This window comes from Tupaia chinensis, unplaced genomic scaffold (assembly GCF_000334495.1).
Source record: "Tupaia chinensis unplaced genomic scaffold, TupChi_1.0 Scaffold000067_1, whole genome shotgun sequence".
Classification (NCBI taxonomy): domain Eukaryota; kingdom Metazoa; phylum Chordata; class Mammalia; order Scandentia; family Tupaiidae; genus Tupaia; species Tupaia belangeri.
Window position 1 is genome coordinate 2,222,859 of NW_006159526.1, and position 17,641 is coordinate 2,240,499.

Below are 17,641 nucleotides of genomic sequence, written 5' to 3' on the forward strand. Positions count from 1 at the left end.
GTGATATTCCAAAACTGTATGAATCCTCCGGAACTTTAGAAGCTAATTTAAAGAAAGTTGGCAAGAGTTCAGTGAAATAATATTAAGTGATAAAAAGGTGCTATTAAGTGGGGGAAAAAATTAAAATTTAATCTATTATTGCAAGTACAATGATGAATGTGCATGAAAAACAATAATCAAAACACCAGGGAAGTGAGTTAATAAAATATGAGATCGTTTTTATTTCTATTTTATGCTTTTATTTGTGAAATAAAATTATAATAAAGCAAGTTTAAAACTAGGGAAAAAAAAAAAAGAAAAGACAAACACAAAAGCATGAGCCTGACACGTAAGGGGCATTATATGCCTGTTGTCATTCTTTATTTTTGGCACAAAAAAAGGGGGGGAGGGAGTATGTCTTCTCACTGAAAAATGAGGTAAATATCAGAAATGAAAATCAACTCACCTGGAATTTGGTCATTTTCTTCTCCTTTTTCTAGGAAAAGGCAGGCACCTGAGAAAGCAGAACAAGGTAAAAGAAAAGAAGTCCTTAGAGAAGGGAAATGTATTTTCATGCAAATTTTTAAAAGGCATCCTTTCCCCTAGCAGATGCAGCCACACATGCTAAGGAGTGGGCCGCGTGAGCTGGACTCTAGCTACCCTCCACCTTCCTAGCAGGATGCCCTGGTGCACTAAACAGCCTGCACAGCCACACCAGCAACCCTCGCCCACCCCGCAGCTCCCAGGTGCTCATTCCGACGCTCACAAATGTGGGAAAAGAGGCAGTGGAATGTACTGGTAAAAAGTGACCTTAGAGACAAAATGCCTGTGTTCAAAGCCCAATGCAGCCATACTTGCTGAGTGATCATGGTTAAATTCATTAACCTTTCTAGGCTTCAATTCTGTCGTATGCAGAATTCAGGTTGTAACAGTGCCGACATCAGAGGACTGTTAAAATGAAATGTGAATAGCAGGCAGTTGTTATAATTACACCAGGTTCTCGATTTCCTCGCAGCTGCAAAGAAGCAGATTGTAAACTGCGTCACGGAAGTGTCTTTGCAAATGTGTTTTGGAAGATACCTGGACAGAAGATTATTGTTTTGTCCAGGGGAAGTCACTCTGAACTTCGTAAACGTCTATAGTTCTGGCTTCTTACTTTATTCGTTGCCCCAGTAATATCTGTTTAGGTATCGAGACCCCTACACAAAGTATAGAGGCTAGTAAATATGTTCTTCCCAGAAGCTGAAGGAGGCTCAGTGGTACAACTTTCTTCCCACACGGATACACCAAAAAAATAAAGAAACCTGTGATGCTGTCATCTCTCTCATGTGCAACAAAATCCAAGTTTTGTCTCAACTTAAAACCATAGTGGTGATTAGAACCCCTACCTTACGAGGTTATTTGTGGGGTTGGATATGCTCACCTGCGTAAAGCAGCTCAGCTTGACTCTCAGGAGGAGTGGGAGACCAGGAGTTTAATTTAGTATGTTCTTTCTATAGGTTTATTGTCTTATTTAGTGTTCTTAGGAAACTTAGGTCATCTGTGGAAGAGAAGAAAGAAAAAACAATTTTTAAAAAGCTAATCGTGGGACCAGCAGTTAGCGTAATAGCTATGTCGTTGGACTCCCATGTAGTCAACCGCAGTTCAAGTCCCGGACCCAGTGGCTTAGACTCACACCGGGTGTGTGTGTGTGTGCGTGCCCAAGATCCCGGGAGGAGAATGGAGGAGAAGGGATTGCGGTGTGGCCATCCGCCCTAGGGGGTGATTTCTCGCTTTCTATCTCTCTGTCTCTCTCTCTCTGTCTGGCGAGCGCACATGCCCTATAGCAAAAACCTCTCCAAAAAAAAAAAAAAAACAACAAAAACTAATAGTGAGCTGTGGATAAAGCCAAGCCTTTTAGCACCATCTTAGAGAGGGGTCTGCTACTCCAGTAGGGCTCCTGGCCCCCTCAAGTTCCTGCCCATCGGGCCGCTGCTGTGGAAGGCACTGTGGGTATGCACGATTGTCGAGAGTGGATATTAATGGGGCTGCATAATCAGAAGTGAAAGACCTCAGTTTTCTTCCACTTACCCAGTACTTATGGATCACCTTCTAAAAGAGAGAGAGTTCTCAGACCTCTAGTTCATGGCCTAGTGTAAGAGACCAATTCGGAAATCTAAAAACACACTATGCACTGATGGGTGCCAGAGTAGTGTGTGCACGGGGTCTTTTGGGAGAACATGGAAGGGGCCCCCAAGCCCAGGTGGGATTAGGGAGAGGGATGGATGGACTCAATAAAGTAAGGCCTGATCCTAGCCCTGGAGGATGACTGGCTGGACTAGGGCCTTCAAACAGTTCATGGAAAATGTGAAATAAAAAAACAACTATGAATGGATTTAAAAATCTTTTGCACCCAAATCAACTCATACTTTCATTCCATTTCCCCAGGAAATCCTGTATTAGCCACTCAAAGTGAGGGCAGTCACTAGAGTGCTGAAACAGAATGAGAGTCAGAGGTACCTGGGGCAAAAGAGGAAGCACAAAAATGTGGTGAGGTCAAGGGCTGTCATGTGTCTCAGAGAAATTGCCTCATTTAATCCTTACAACGACCCAAAAGGTTGAGACAATTTAGTTGAGAATATTGAGACATCAAGATTTTAAGTTACTTGGGAACCAGCAGTTAGCGTAATGGCTGTGTCGCTGGACTCCCACATAGTCGACCGCGGTTCGCTTCCCGGACCCAGTGGCTTAAAACTCACGCCGAGCGCATGTGCGTGTGTGCCCAAGATCCTGAGAGGAGAATGGAGGAGAAGGGATTGCGGCGTGACCATCCCCCCTGGGGGGTGATTTCTCGCTTTCTGTCTCTATGTCTCTCTCTGTCTGGCGAGTGCATGTGCCCTATAGCAAAAATCTCTCCAAAAAAAAAAAAAAAGATTTTAAGTTACTTGTCCATAGTTATTCATTTAACCAACAGAACACCCACGATTATTGGCCCAGAGTCTGTGTTCTAAGTTACTAGAGCAGTGGTTCTCGATCTGCCAACTCATGGGTATCACTGGGGCATTTTAAGAATAATATCAATGCTGAACCAGCAGGTGACATGGTGGTTAAGGCACTGGATCCTACATGGCCAACAGTGCAGTTCAAGTCCCAGAAGCTTAGAGAACACGCTGGGCACGTGCATATGTGTATGTGCCCACAATCTTGAGAATGGAGAAGGGATTGTAGCATGGCCATTCCCCCCAGGAACTAAGGGGCCAATTCCTCATTTTCTGTCTCTCTCTGGAGAGCGTACATGCCCTACAGCAAAAAAATGTAAAAATAAATTAATTAATAATGATACCACTGACAGGCCCTAGTCCAGGATCTTTAACTAGGATGCATGGAGGAAAAGTTTCTATGAGATTCCTACCTCCACCCCCAACCCAGTGACTTCAGTTTGTTGAGAGAGTTGCAAACCACAGACTCTGAGATGAATAGAGGCAGCCTGCAAGCTGATGCCATGCAACTAACAAACACTACACCATTCAGCTCTCAAGGGGTGAAAGGAATTGTCAGAAAACACAGGGACCAGCAGTTAGTGTAATGGCTATATCACTGGACTCCCACGTAATCGACCGCGGTTCGCGTCCCAGACCCGGTGGCTTAAATTCGCGCTGGGCGTGTGTGCATGTGTGCCCAAGATCCCAAGAGGAGAATGGAGGAGAAGGGATTGCAGCGTGGCCATCCCCCCTGGGGGGGGATTTCCCGCCTTCTGTCTCTCTGTCTCTGTCTGGCGAGCGCACGCGCCCTATAGCAAAACCCTCTCCCCAAAAAAAGAAAAGAAAACACACAAGCTAGGAGAACAGGGCCGGAGTAGTGTGTGCACAGGGCCTAGGCCCAGGATTCCTGATCCCTGGCTCCCATTTCACTCTATCATAAGATGCTCCTACAGTTGTTACTAACAGTCAAGGTGTGAGTTTCAAATGCCCTGCAGGCACATAGTCAATGTGAAGACAGGTTTCTGGTTCAGACCTAATGATTAGCTTTATCAGGTGAGGGATCAGCAATCATCCAGGGAATTTTGAGCCTATAGAATGGTTTCTTCATATACTGGATAGAATTGAAATCTGATTATATTCCATTTTTGGTTGAACATGTGCATGGCTGCCCAAAGTCATTAGGATAAGATGTAAATTCTTGGGACCAGCAGTTAGCATAATAGCTATGTTGCTGGACTCCCATGTAGTAGGACTGCAGTTTGAGTCCTGGACCTGGTGGCTTAAAGTCACGCCGGGCGCATGCATGTTCAAGATCCCGAGAGGAGAATGAAGGAAAAGGGATTGCAGCGTGGCCATCCCCCCTGGGGGGTGATTTCTTGCTTCCTGTCTCCCTGTCTCTGTCTTTCTGGCGAGTGCATGCACCCTATAGCAAAACACTCTCCAGAAAAAGAAAAAAAAATGTAGATTCTTTTTAAAAATTATTTTTTTTTCCAATTTTCAAAACTTTATTACCAACTCCCTCTGCAGTTCGCTTACTCTTATTAAGCTGATTTAAAAAAAAAAAATCCCAGACAGAGCAATTCACCAGGACCATCAAGTCGACTTCCAATCTATCATTTGTCACAGAGCAAGATACTTAAGATCAAATCAAGAAAACTACTTTAAGTGTCCACATCCATGTGTCATGCATTCCAGGGCCTCACAGCCCCCTTCCTAATTGCCTCACTCCTAACCCAGTTTCTTTTTACAATCTGAAAATAAGAAATAACCCCAATGGAAAGAGAGACAGACAGAGAGAAAGCAAGAAATCACCCCCTGGGGGGATGGCCATGCCGCAATTCTTTCTCCTCCATTCTCCTCTTGGGATTTTGGGCACGCACACACACGCGCCCAGTGTGAGTTTAAAGCTGCCAGGTCCAGAACTCGAACCACGGTTGATTATGTGGGAGTCCAGCAATGTAACCATTATGCTATCTGCTGGTCCCAAGGAACTGTTTTTTAAAAAGTGAATCAGATTGCTTTCGAAATCGATAAAAATATGTAACCATTACAAAAATCTTTATGCCTCTTCACAATATGAAAAACTAGGAGAAATGTTCAGAAAAGACAAACAAGTAGAGTGAAAAGTAAGGGTTTCCATCTTTACATAAGAGATTTTAAATATCCCCCACCAAATCTCAGTTAGAAAGTGTGACCTTTGTAGACTTCAGCAAACTCGTGTTATTATACCTTTTATGCTGACTCTATAAAGTATAAAGAATATGTCTGTAGTACGTGGTTTTGAAGAAGTAACACAAACATACATCTTTGCATATAATCTACTTTCTGAATTATGTTTTAATTTATAATTAGAAGCCACCTACTCATCCAGAGAACTTAAATTGCTTTTGTTCATTTTCCATACTATTCCCCACACTTCATCGCCAGGACTTTGAAAAATGGTGGCTATAACTTCATGCCAAGTTTGACTTGTTTTGCCTTGGAAATTGCCAAAGTCAAGCTTATAATCCTGCAGGCAGGCTACGCAGCAGAACGCGGCCGAAGGGTTTCGGAGGTGGATCCTCTCCGTCAGCAGGTTGCTGCCGTAAACGAAGTACAGAAACCTCTCCTCTTGGCCCGGGCCATCCTTGCAGCCCGATGTCGCCATGTCCCACAGAGCCTGTACCACCCGGAGGTGGAGAGCTAGGGGATCAGGAGCAGACAGCGAGCTCAGCGAAGCAGAGCAACTGGCGACCCCGGCCCACTGACCTCTGCGCTGCCGCCTCCCGATAAATTATTATTATTTTTGAAATTTGCCATAGAGCACATATGCTCACCAGAAAGAGAGAGACAAGCAAGCCATCAGATCTGGGGCTCAAATCGCAGTCAACCATGTGGGAGTCCAACACCATCCACCAAACCACCGCTGGCCCCAAGGTCTATATTCTTTTTTTTTTTTTTTAAGAGACTTTTGCTATAGGGAACATGTGCTCTCTAGAGAGACAGACAGAAAGTGAGAAATCACTCCCCAGCAGGGATGGCCATGCCACAATCCCTCCTCCTCCATTCTCTTCTCAGGATTTTAGGCGCACACGCACCTCGCATGAATTTTAAGCCACCGGGTCCAGACTTAAACTGCGGTTGGCTATGTGGGAGTTCAGCGATGTAACCATTATGCCACCTGCTGGTCCTCCAAGATCTAGATTCTTAGCAAGCCATACACCGAGGAACTTTGCATGCCTGTCTGCTCATCTCCCCAAACTCTCACTCCTCTTAATCTCCAGCCAGTGGACCACTTGATCTCACAGAAACACTGCCAGCCCTGGGATGGGCTGTTCTTTGGTCTTCCTTTTCTTTCACCTAACCAGGGATCAGCAGTGTGTTTTGTTTTTGTAAAGTGAATATTATAGGCTTTGTGGACCATGTGTTATATCTGTAAAGTACTGTTGTTTCTTTTTACAACCCTTTAAATATAAAAACCATTCCTAGGGAAGAGACATACAAAAGCAAGGCATGGCCCATAGTCTTCTCGCCTGCATCCTAGATCCTCTTAGCTGCTGCTGCTGCTTTTTCTTTTTTAAGAATTATTTCATTTTATTTATTCATCCATTTATTTTAATTTGACCAGAGAAAGAGAAAAAAAAAATGAGAAAGCAAGCCACCAGGTTGGGGATGCAAACCATGGTCAGTGGGAGTGTCCAGCACCTTAACTACCACGCCACCTGCTGGTCTCTTCTTTTTTTAAAAAAATAACTATTTTATTTAACTTTATTTATTTACTTAAATTTGACCAGAAAGGGAGAAAGCAAGAGAACAAGAGAGAGAAAATGAGAAAGAAAGAAAGCCGCTAGGTCTGAGACTGAAAGGTCTGGGACCTGAACCATGGTTGGCCATGTGAGAGTCCAACGCAGGCCCTTAATTGCAGGCCCTTAATCACAATGCCACCTGCCACCTCATCTTTCTTTTTCTTTCTTTCTTTCTTTCTTTCTTTCTTTCTTTCTTTCTTTCTTTCTTTCTTTCTTTCTTTCTTTCTTTCTTTCCTTCCTTCCTTCCTTCCTTCCTTCCTTCCTTCCTTCCTTCTTTCTTTCTTTAAATTTGACCAGAAAGGGAGAGAGCAACAGCGCAAGAGAAGGAAAGTGAGAAAGAAAGCAAGCCACCAAGTCTGAGATCGCCAGGTCTGGGACTTGAACTGCGGTTGGCCATGTGGGAGTCCAGCACGGGACCTTAATCATGATGCCACCTGCTGCCTCATCCTTTTAGCTTCTAACACTCAGCTTATTGTGGAGAGCAGCAATCTGAGAAAACATGGTGTGACCTTTAGACAATGCTTTTCGCTTCCACGTGCTACTCTAGCAGGGCTGTTGAGAAGCATTTACATATGAAAGCGCTATCTGCCTGTTGTCAATGGTTATCTTCCTGTTGTTGATACCCAAACCCCAATACTGCAGGGCAGTATCAGGCTAAAGGAAGTCACATGCCTTATCAGATTCTCCCCAAAAAGATCAGAGAAATTACATGGCCCCAGCTATTTTCACATCTTTGGAGGAGGATTAACATCCCAAAACAATTGGCTTTGCATACCATTTCCTCTTTCCCCATTTTCTGCCAGTTCCAGGTCATATCTTCTCCACCACAGAAGTTGGGCCCACCTGATGCTCGCTTTTCTATACTTGTGTGTCTTTGTGTGTTTGCTATTGCATGTTTCCAATCCACAGCCTTCCCAACTCAGAAAAATGTGTTCTGCTGAGCAGGTCCTGGCAGTTTATATGTCCCCTGTTCCAGTGCACCTTTAAACAGGTTTTTGCAGCCTCATTAACTCTTAAAACCCACTTGGCAGCCTAATGAAAGCAGTCTTCTGGCCCACAGCCCAGGCTACAGAATCAGGCTGCCAAACTTCAATCCTGACTCTGACTTACTGCGAGAGAAAACCTTTGCCGGTTAATTAACCTCTCATCTGTAAAATGGAGATAACCTTTGCCGCTTAATTAACCTCTCATCTGTAAAATGGGTTGTTAAGAAAAATAAACGATTTAATGCATCAAAGCACTAGAAAGTATGGCTCATAATAGACACCCAATAAACGTTAGCTCTTGTTAGTATCATCCTCATTATTGACACTGCGAAATAAACACAGAAATCACACATTACCCCTGGTTTGTTTCTAAGTATATTTATTTTAGATCATCCATAACTAATAGGTATATATTGCCCTTTGACTCTTCTGAAAATGCTAGTGGCTTCAGGATTCCACCAAAATTGATTATTGATAAGGGATATTGAAACTGTTTACTTCTCCCATACCCTTTTTTAGAAAATGTGAATATAATTTCATTGGGTTAAGGTCCCAGTTTCCTGCTGCTTGCTAAAAGCTGCACCAGCAACAAATAGGTACTGATGATTTTTGCCAATCCCAGTGCTTGGCAATAAGCACACCAAGACCGTGACAGCGCCTACCACATAGAAATCTGCAGCAGAGTGGGAGAGATTGCAAACCAGCAGCAGATGCCTCAGTAAGTTCAAAGATGGGTCAACAGAAATTATTCACACTGAAGCACATGAAAACAATGAGGACTCTGTTGTATTTGATGGAGTATTCTAGAAATGTCAATGAAATCAGGTTAGTTAATAGTATTATTCAGGTCTTTTGTCTTACCGGCCTTTAGTCTACTCGATCTATTGATTATTGAAAAAAGAGTGCTGAGATCTCTATATGTGACTGGATTTCTCTATGTCTTCTTTCAATTGTCAGTTTTTCTTCCTGTAGCTGTTTTGTAAATATACATTTAGGATTGGTATGTCTACTGTAAGGTCTGGGGGAAGGGAAAAGAAACATGGGGAAATTTTCCGGCTGGTAGGAACTTTCCCATTTTCTAAATCTGGCCCGCCATCACCAACGGACTTTCCCGCCCTCTGCATTTGGTGCACCCACCAAAGTTGAAGGGAAACAGCGAACTTCATTGGCCAGACAAAGACAGGAGTTGACTACCTATTGGACAGTGGTCCTTTAAGAACGAGCAGCACGCACCCTGGGTGTGACTCCCCTGGCCTCTGTTGAGACCATATGACCTCATCCGAGAGCTTTTTGCAGAATAAATTTTGCTGGTTTTATTAAACCCCAAGGCATGACTCTGGTGTTTTCGTCTCTGCTGCCTCTGACTCCACTGCCGATCCCAAATCAAACCTAACATCTACGTGAAGAACTGACCCTTGGTATAGTGTCATCCCTGGCAACAGTCCTTGGTCTGAGGTCTGTTTTGTCTGATATTAATGTAGCCACTCCATGGTATGCTATTTTTTTCTTTTACCTTTTTAGTCTGTTTTGTCTGATATTAATGTAGCCACTCTAGGGTTTGCTATTTTTTTCTTTTACCTTTTTTAACTTTTAACCTATCTGCATCATTATATCTAACATAGGGTTCTTTCAGACAGCATACATAAGGGGATTTCACAAAGGTCATGGAAAATTTGGATTAAAGTACAAGTTTATTTCAGTGCAAACAAATTTGCAATTCATGCATAATTTTTTAATGATATACATATCCCATGAACCAAGTTTACTTGGTTCTTGCTTTTTATTCAATCTTACAATCTCTTTTTAAAAGAAGAATTTATTCAATTTTATTTATTATTATTATTATAATTTCCCAGAGAGAGAGGGAAAGTGAAAAAGAAAGCCACTAGGTCTGGGCTCAAACCATGGTCAGTCATGTGAGAGTCTTGTGCCTTAACTACCTCACTGCCTGCTGGCCCCAATGATCTCTTTTCATTGATGTATCCATGCTATTGGTATTGCATATAATTACTGATAGTTAGATTTTAGTCTACCACCTTATCATTTTCTTTTCCTGTTTGTTCTTTCTGATCTCTTCTTCTATTTCCTGACTTTTGTGGGTTATTTGATTATGTTTTTCTCCATTTCATTCATTTTAATTCATCCCTAGCATGGTCAGCCTGAAAGACACCAGGCACACACACAGGTGCCTAAGAACTGCCAGAATGGAGGAGTGAAAAGTGGATTGCAGTGTAACCAGATCCTGTGAAAGGATCTATTTGCGTCTACTTCTCTCTCATGCATATGCACTCTATCATGAATAAAAAAATTAAATAAATAGAAAGAAAAGAAAAAAAGGAGAGTATATACACATGATATGACAACTACAGCATAAATGAAATGTATTATTTCTTTCTGGAATGCTTTCTATTATCTTTCTTTGGCTTTAATTCTCTGTAGTTTGATTATAATACATCTGAGCTTAGACTACTTATAGTTTATCCTGTTTGGAATTTGCCCAACTATTTTGTTCTGTTTTGTTTTTGTTTTTTGCTATAGGGTGGGTGCCCTTGCCAGAGAGAGAGGGAAAAGTGAAAAATAACTCCCTTGAGAGGATGGCCATGCTGCAATTCCATGTCCTCCATTTTCCACATGGGATTTTGGGCACACATGCCTGTGCACCCAGAGTGATTTTCAAGCCACAAGGACACAAATCATGGTGAGTCATGTGAAATCCAACACCTTAACTATGACACCACCTACTGGCTCCTGCCCAATTTCTTAAAAGAAACCACTAAGGTACATCTTAAGATACTAAAAAAGAAAAGCAAAGTAAACCCAAATCAAGCAAAAGGAAGAGCATGATAAAGAGTAAAAATCAATAAAAATTGAAAATAGATCTATAACAGAGAAAAGAAATGAAATCTAGGTTTTCAAAATGTTTTTATTTTATTTGTTTGAAGATCAATAACATAAATTGCTACCAAGATTGTCAAAGACAAAAAAGAAAAAAAGACAAAAATTACCAATATCAGGAATCTTAAGATATTAGAAGGAGTTTGAGAGAGTAGCTATAATCACTACAAACCCTCTGAACCATTCTGTAGACCTAGAGGAAATTACAAATTACCAAAAATATACCCAAGAAAAAATCATGTAAGTAGTTATGAAATTAAATTCACTGTCTAAAACTTTCCAAATATATAATCTCTAAACCAAACAGTTTCACTGGTAAAGTCTTCCAAACACTTAAAGAAAAAATAACACTAATTCTACATAACCTCTTTCTGAAAATAGGAAAGAAAACACTTCCTGAGAATATATTTATGAAGCCAGATGTTGGGACCAGCAGATGGCATAATGGTTACATCACTAGATTCCCACACGGCTGACCTTGGCTTGAGTCCTGAACCTGGAGGCTTGAAATTCATGTTGGGCACATGTGCGTACATGCCCAAAATCCCAAGAGGAGAATGGAGGAAAAGGGATTGTGGTGTGGACAAATGCCCCCCGAGGGAGGAGGGAGGGATTTCCTGCTTTCTGTCTCTCTGTCTCTTTGGCATAACAAAAAACTCTCTAAAAAACAAAGAAAAATAATAAAATTAAATTTTACAAAATGAAATCAGAGGTTCATTTTCTGATATCAGATGAAGAAAATATAAAAACTACAGACTAATAACCCTTATGAACATAATTGTAAAAGTCCTGAATAAAATATTAGCCATCAAATCAAGCAATATATGAAAAGAATGGTACACCACTTACAAGTGAGATTTGTCCCAAGAATGAAAATCTGCTTAAATATTGGAAATTAATCAACATAATTCATCATGTTAACAGTCTAAAGAAGAAAAAAATTTACTGATTGGTACAGAAAAAAAACATTTGAGAAAATATAATATGCATTCATGACAAAACTTTCAAAACTTAAAATGTAAAGGAACTTACACATATGTTTTTTCCTTACACTCAGGAACAAGACAGAGAAGTCTACTCTGTCTTATTCAGCATTGTATGAAAATCAGCCAGTGCAGTGAGACAAGAAAAACAGATTAGAAAGGAAGAAATAAAACTGACTCTATTCACATACAAACTGACTGGCAAAGTGGAAAATTCCAAAGACTATACCCCAAACCAAAAAGCAACCATCCAAATACATCATCTCTGAGCTAAATAGTTTCACTGGCAAATTCTACCAACCATTTAAAGAAGAAGTAGCACTAACTCTACATCATCTCTTCTTTAGAGAAAGAAACACTTTCAAACTCATTTTTTGAAGCCAGAATTACTCTCTTTGTGAAGACAGTACAAAAACAGAAAATGAATTTAGCATGGTTGCAGAATACAAGGTCAACACAGAGAAATCATGTGTATTTCTATATACTAACAAGTTACTATTGGAAACCAAAATTGACAAGCAATACAATTTACAATAGATCCAAAAGAATAATGACATATTTAGGAATGAGTCTGTACAGGAGTCTATATAGGATCTGTATGCAGAAAATCAGGAGATGCTGATACAATAAATGAAAGAATACTTACATAATGGAGAGACATACTATATTCATGAGTTGGAAAATTCAATGCATTAAAGACAAATGTACAGATTTGATGCAATGCCAATCAAAATTGCAGGTGAGGATCAGCAGATGGCGTAATGGTTATGTCGCTAGACTCCCACATGGTCAACTGAGGTTCAAGTCCTGGAACTAGTGGCTTGAAACTCACACCGGGCGCATACGGGCCCAAAACTCCAAGAGGTAAATGGAGAAGGGATTGTGGTGTGGCCATCCCTCCTGGGGGGCGGGGGTGATCTCACGCTTTGTCTCTATGGCAAGCATACATGCCCTATAGCAAAAATCCCTCTAAAATAAAAAAGGCACAGTTGGGAACCAGCAGTTAACGTAATGGCTATGTCACTGGACTCCCATGTAGTCGACCGCAGTTTGAGTCCTGGACCCGGTGGCTTAAACTCATGCCGGGCGCGTGTGCATGTGTGCCCATGATCCCGAGAGGAGAATGGAGGAGAAGAGGTTGTGGCGTGGCCATTCACCCTGGGGGGTGATTTCTCGCTTTCTGTCTCTCTGTCTTTCTGGCAAGCGCACGCACCCTATAACAAAAACCTCTGGGGAGGGGGGGGGAGAAAAAAAAAGTCGCAGTTGAATTTTCTGTATATATACAAAAGCTGGGTCCGCAGGTGGCATGGAGGTTAAAGTTGCTAACTCTCACATGCTTGGTGGGACAGATAGAATCCTGGACTTAATGGTGTGGAAAATATACCAGGCACATGTGCATATGTGCCCAAAATCCCAAGAAGAGAATGGAGAAGGGCTTGCAGCATGGCCATTTGCCCAAGTGATGATTTCTCACTTTCTCTGTCTGTCTCTCCTAGGGAGTACACACCCTATAGCAAAACTAAATACATATATATTCTAAAATGTATATGAAAAGGCAAAGAAAACAGAATAGCTAAAACAATTTTGCAAAAAAAAACCGAGTAAGCCCGGATGGCTCAAAATATCCAATTTTAAGGTACAGTAATTAAGATAGCTTGGTACCAGTGAAGACATGTATAGTCAAGCTCCTCATAACAGTTCAGTCAACAACCTGTAGAATACACCACGGTGGTCGCATATGATTATAATGGAGCTGAAAATTTCCCATTATCTAGTGAAGTTGCAGCCCTAGCACAATGCATGACTCCCATGTTTGTGGTGATGCTGGTGTAAACAGGCCTCTGTGCTGCCAGGTGTAAAAAAGTAACACAATTACATACAGTACATAATACTCAATAATGATAATAAATGACTATGTTACTGGTTTATGTATTTATTAACTTTTAATCATTATTTAATGTACATCCTTTCTACTTATAAAAAGAGTTTACAAGCAGTAGGCCATGTTAAACCAGCAGCAGCCTCATATAGCTGGTGTTCACCACACCTCTTGATTGTACCATTTCCATGGGATTGATCTAATCTCAAGTTGTGTGGTTCATTATGGCCCTTTCAGTGGGACAAGATATGGAGGTGGAAGACAGTCATGCTGATGATTCTGACCCTATAAAGGCCTAGGCTAATGTGTGTGTGTGTATGTCTTAGTTTGCAACAAATAAAAGCTAAAAGGTGGACCAGCAGATTCTATAATGGTTGCATCCCTGGACTCCCACATAGTCGACCATGGTTCAAGTCCTGGACTTGATGGCTTAAAACTCGCACTGGGCGCATGTGCATGTGTGCCCAAAATCTTGAGAGAACGGAGGAGAAAGGATTGTGGTGTGGCCATCCTCCAGGGAGGTGATTTCTTACTTTCTGTTTCTCTGATTCTCTGTCTCTCTGGTAAGTGCATGCACCCTATAGCAAAAATCTTTTTTTTTTTTTTTGAAGTTTTTCTACAGGGTGTGTGCAGACACCAGACAGACAGAGACAGAGAGACAGAAAGCGAGAAATCACCCCCCAGGGGCGATGGCCACGCCACAATCCCTTCTCCTCCATTCTCCTCTTGGGATCTTAGGCACACACGCACACACGCCCGGCTTGAGTTTAAGTCTGGGACTCGAACTGCAGTCGACTACATGGGAGTCCAGCAACATAGCCCTTACACTAACTGCTGGTCCCCTAAGCTAAATTTTTAAAAAGAATTAATTTTATTTATCATTATTATTTTTTAGTTTGCTGCAGGGCACGTGTGCTCACCAGAGAGACAGAGAGAAAGAAAGAAGGAAAGTGAGAAAGCAAGCTGCCAGATCTGGGACTCAGCCATGGTTGGCCATGTGGGAGTCCAGCCCCTTAACCACCAGGCCACCTGTTGGCCCCCTAAGCTAAATGTTACTATAGTCCAAAAGTTAATTTTTTAAAAAGTTTTAAAAGTAAACATTAAGTAAAAGTAAACAGTAAGCTATTAATTTTTTTATTGAAGAAAGAAAACTTGTTTACATTATTTAGTGTACCCTAAATGTACAGTGCTTATAAACTCTATAAGAATATAAAGTAATGACCTTGGTCATAACATTTACTCACCAGTGAATGTTCAGTCCTGCAAGTTTCATTCATGATTACAAGGTGTACCGTTTTTATCTTTTAAACCATATATTTTCTTTTCCTTTTTTTTTTTTTTGAGAGGTTTTCGCTATAGGGTGTGTGCACTCACCAGAAAGACAGAGACAGAGAGACAGAAAGTGAGAAATCACCCCCCAAGAAGGGATGGCCACGCCGCAATCCCTTCTCCTTCATTCCCCTCTTGGGATCTTGGGCACGCACGCACATGAGCCCAGCGTGAGTTTTAAACCATATTTTTACTATAACTTTTCTATGCTTAGAATATGAATATGTATCATAGTGATACAGCTTCCCATGGTATTCAGTATAATAACATGCTGTACAGATTTGGAGCCTAGGATCAATAGATTATAACACACATCCTGGGTGTATACATACCATCTAGGTTTGTGTAAGTATATTATATCACACAATGACAAAATCACCATAGTTAAGCAATGCATGACTACACACGTAAGTTAATTTAACAAAAGAAATTACAGAAATGAACCCAAACGTTGCTGAGATAATTGGTTATTCATACACAAATAAATTTATCTCAACCTAACCCTGACATAAATTAAAAAGTTTACTCAGGACCAGCAGTTAGTGTGGAGGTTATGGCAGCTGGATCCCACATGGCCAACTGTGCAGTTCAAGTCCTGGACGCAGTGGCTGGAAAATGATGCCAGGTACATGTACATGCGTACTCAAAATCCTGAGAGAACGGAGGAGAAAGGATTGCAGTGTAGCCATCAGTCTCCATCTCCCTCTAGCAAGTGCACATATTCAAAGCGAAACTTAAAAAATAGAAAAAAAGAGTTTACTTAAAATGGATCATAGATTCAAATGCAAAACTAAAAAAGCTTCTAAAAGGACGTATAAGAAAAAAATCTTCATAACCTGAGGTTAGATTTCTTTTTCTTATTTGTTTTAAAGAATTATTTTTATTTAATTTTATTATTATTATTATTACTTATCTGACCAGAGAGAGACAGAAAGAGAGAAGGAAAGTGAGAAAGCAGGCCACTAAGTCCAGGACTTGAACTGCTGTCAGTCATGTAGAAATCCAGTGCCTTAACAACCATGCCACCTGCTGGCCCAAACTTAGATTTCTATAACCACAATCTAAACTATAGACATTTCAAATAAAATACAATTAGTTTGAAGATAATTTTAAAAATCTTATCCAGAAGTCAAAGCTTATTAACATAGCTTTCCTGGCCCTCCAGGAAAATCCAGACATATCTTCTCAACCTGACACTAAACAGATTAAGAACGAAAGCAATGTATTGAAACTACCAGATTTCAAATCCCAGCTCAGTCTTTTACTAGCTGAGTAACCCTCACTAAACAGCGCAGGCTGTGTCTGTTTCTTCATCTTTAAAATGAGAATTATAGTACCCTTGCCCCACTAGGGCTCTTGTGGGAATCAAATGAGTTAACCCAAATTAAACTCTTAGATTAATATTTAGCATCAAATGTGTAAATTTTATCTTTTATTACTCATGCCAAGTACTCCCCTTCCTCTTCCTATATTTATTCAACAAATATCAAGACAGCTTCATAGCAGAATTTGCCAATGAGTGAAGGAAAAATTGTCTTCCCTGAAAAGAGAGGGCATAAGAGGAAAAAAAAAAAAAAGAGAGACAGATGCTAACTCCTACCCAGGTGAGCCAAACAAAAAAAAAAGAGAGAGAGAGAGAGATGCTAAATCCTACCCAGGTGAGCCAAAGGGTCACTCCCTCCTTCCTGCTGCCTTTTCAGAAGTCAAGCCTGGGGGAGGAAAAGAGGCTGGGACAAATGAGAACTTTATCAGAACTGCAAAAATTACAGTGGACATCCCAGGCGAGAGCCGGGAGTGACCCTCTCCTAATAATAACAGTAATTAGGAATCCGGGTGCAGCCTTGCTTCCTTCAGGGAGCCCCGAACCCTCCTTGGGTTCACAGAAGCTTTCGGGGAACTGAGTGCTCCTCAGAAAAGGCTCTGTCCTAAATCTTTTCATTGAACTCTCCAAATAACTCTATCAGGTAGGTAGTGACAGCATTTTAAAGAGGAAACGGAGGCAGAGGTGAAGCACTCCCCGAATACTATTCTGCTGGGGAGCGGCAGGAAAAGGGCTGGGCCAGTCCAGCCCCGGAGAACCCTCGCTCCCCGCGGACGCACTGCCCTGGTCCCAGCCTCAGCCAGGGATGCTCGGAGCACCCCACACTGGAGAGGCTCATTCAGGAGGACACAAACCCCGCCCTCTGCCGCAGGCGGATTCTCCTCCCCGCGTTGACGGTCCGCTCTCCACGGCTCACAGCAATCCGAAGACCGATCTGTGTGGACGCGCGTAAAGGGACACACAGAGGGGAGGGCTCACCTTTCTGAGAGGAACGAAGGCCGCGGCCTCGCGTACCTGGGGCGGAAGTGACTCTGCCTACAGAGACCTAGCGGACTACGCTTCCCAGAATTCCCCACGGGGAAGGGCCCGCCTCCTGCAGCGGAAGTGATCTCACTGTACAAGGCGTCTCGGACTACATTTCCCAGAATTCCCGGTCACTGCAGCCTCCCCAGGGCGGAAGTGCCGGCTGCTTAATTGAGTTCCCGGGTGGTATTTCTTAAGGTTCCGGAGTCGGGGTTTGTTGTAATTCTGCTTTCCTGGAGCCGTGATACCTTCCAAAAACGGAGGGCTCTGAGATGTCTATACCTCATTAATGTATCTTTAGCACCTTCAAGATATCGATATTCATTTATTTTCTCCAGCAGGCCGTGCATTAAAGGCGATTTTCCTGAGGAGCCTTAGTGAATTGGACATTGTAGATATTCTGGGCTGCGATTCCCGGAGTTCCCTGCTGGGTATGCGACTTGGCTCTTTCTCCTTCCGATAGGAGATATTTGGATTTGGAGTCGCTTTTCTCTTTTGGAT

At 41.9% G+C, this 17,641-nt stretch overlaps 1 protein-coding gene across 1 annotated transcript in view; it reads right to left on the minus strand.

Annotated features, from left to right (window-relative positions):
* Nucleotides 1–17,150, minus strand: part of LOC102474736 (zinc finger protein 235) — an 87,748-nt gene extending 70,598 nt beyond the window's left edge. The window contains exons 1-3 of the mRNA XM_006142056.3: nucleotides 17,096–17,150; nucleotides 1,403–1,519; nucleotides 446–493 (exon numbers count right to left, since the gene is read on the minus strand). Coding sequence (XP_006142118.2) covers nucleotides 446–460 — 15 coding nt within the window. The 5' untranslated portion in view covers nucleotides 461–493; nucleotides 1,403–1,519; nucleotides 17,096–17,150. The remainder of the gene's footprint in view (nucleotides 1–445; nucleotides 494–1,402; nucleotides 1,520–17,095) is intronic.
* Between the last annotated feature and the right edge of the window lie 491 nt (nucleotides 17,151–17,641).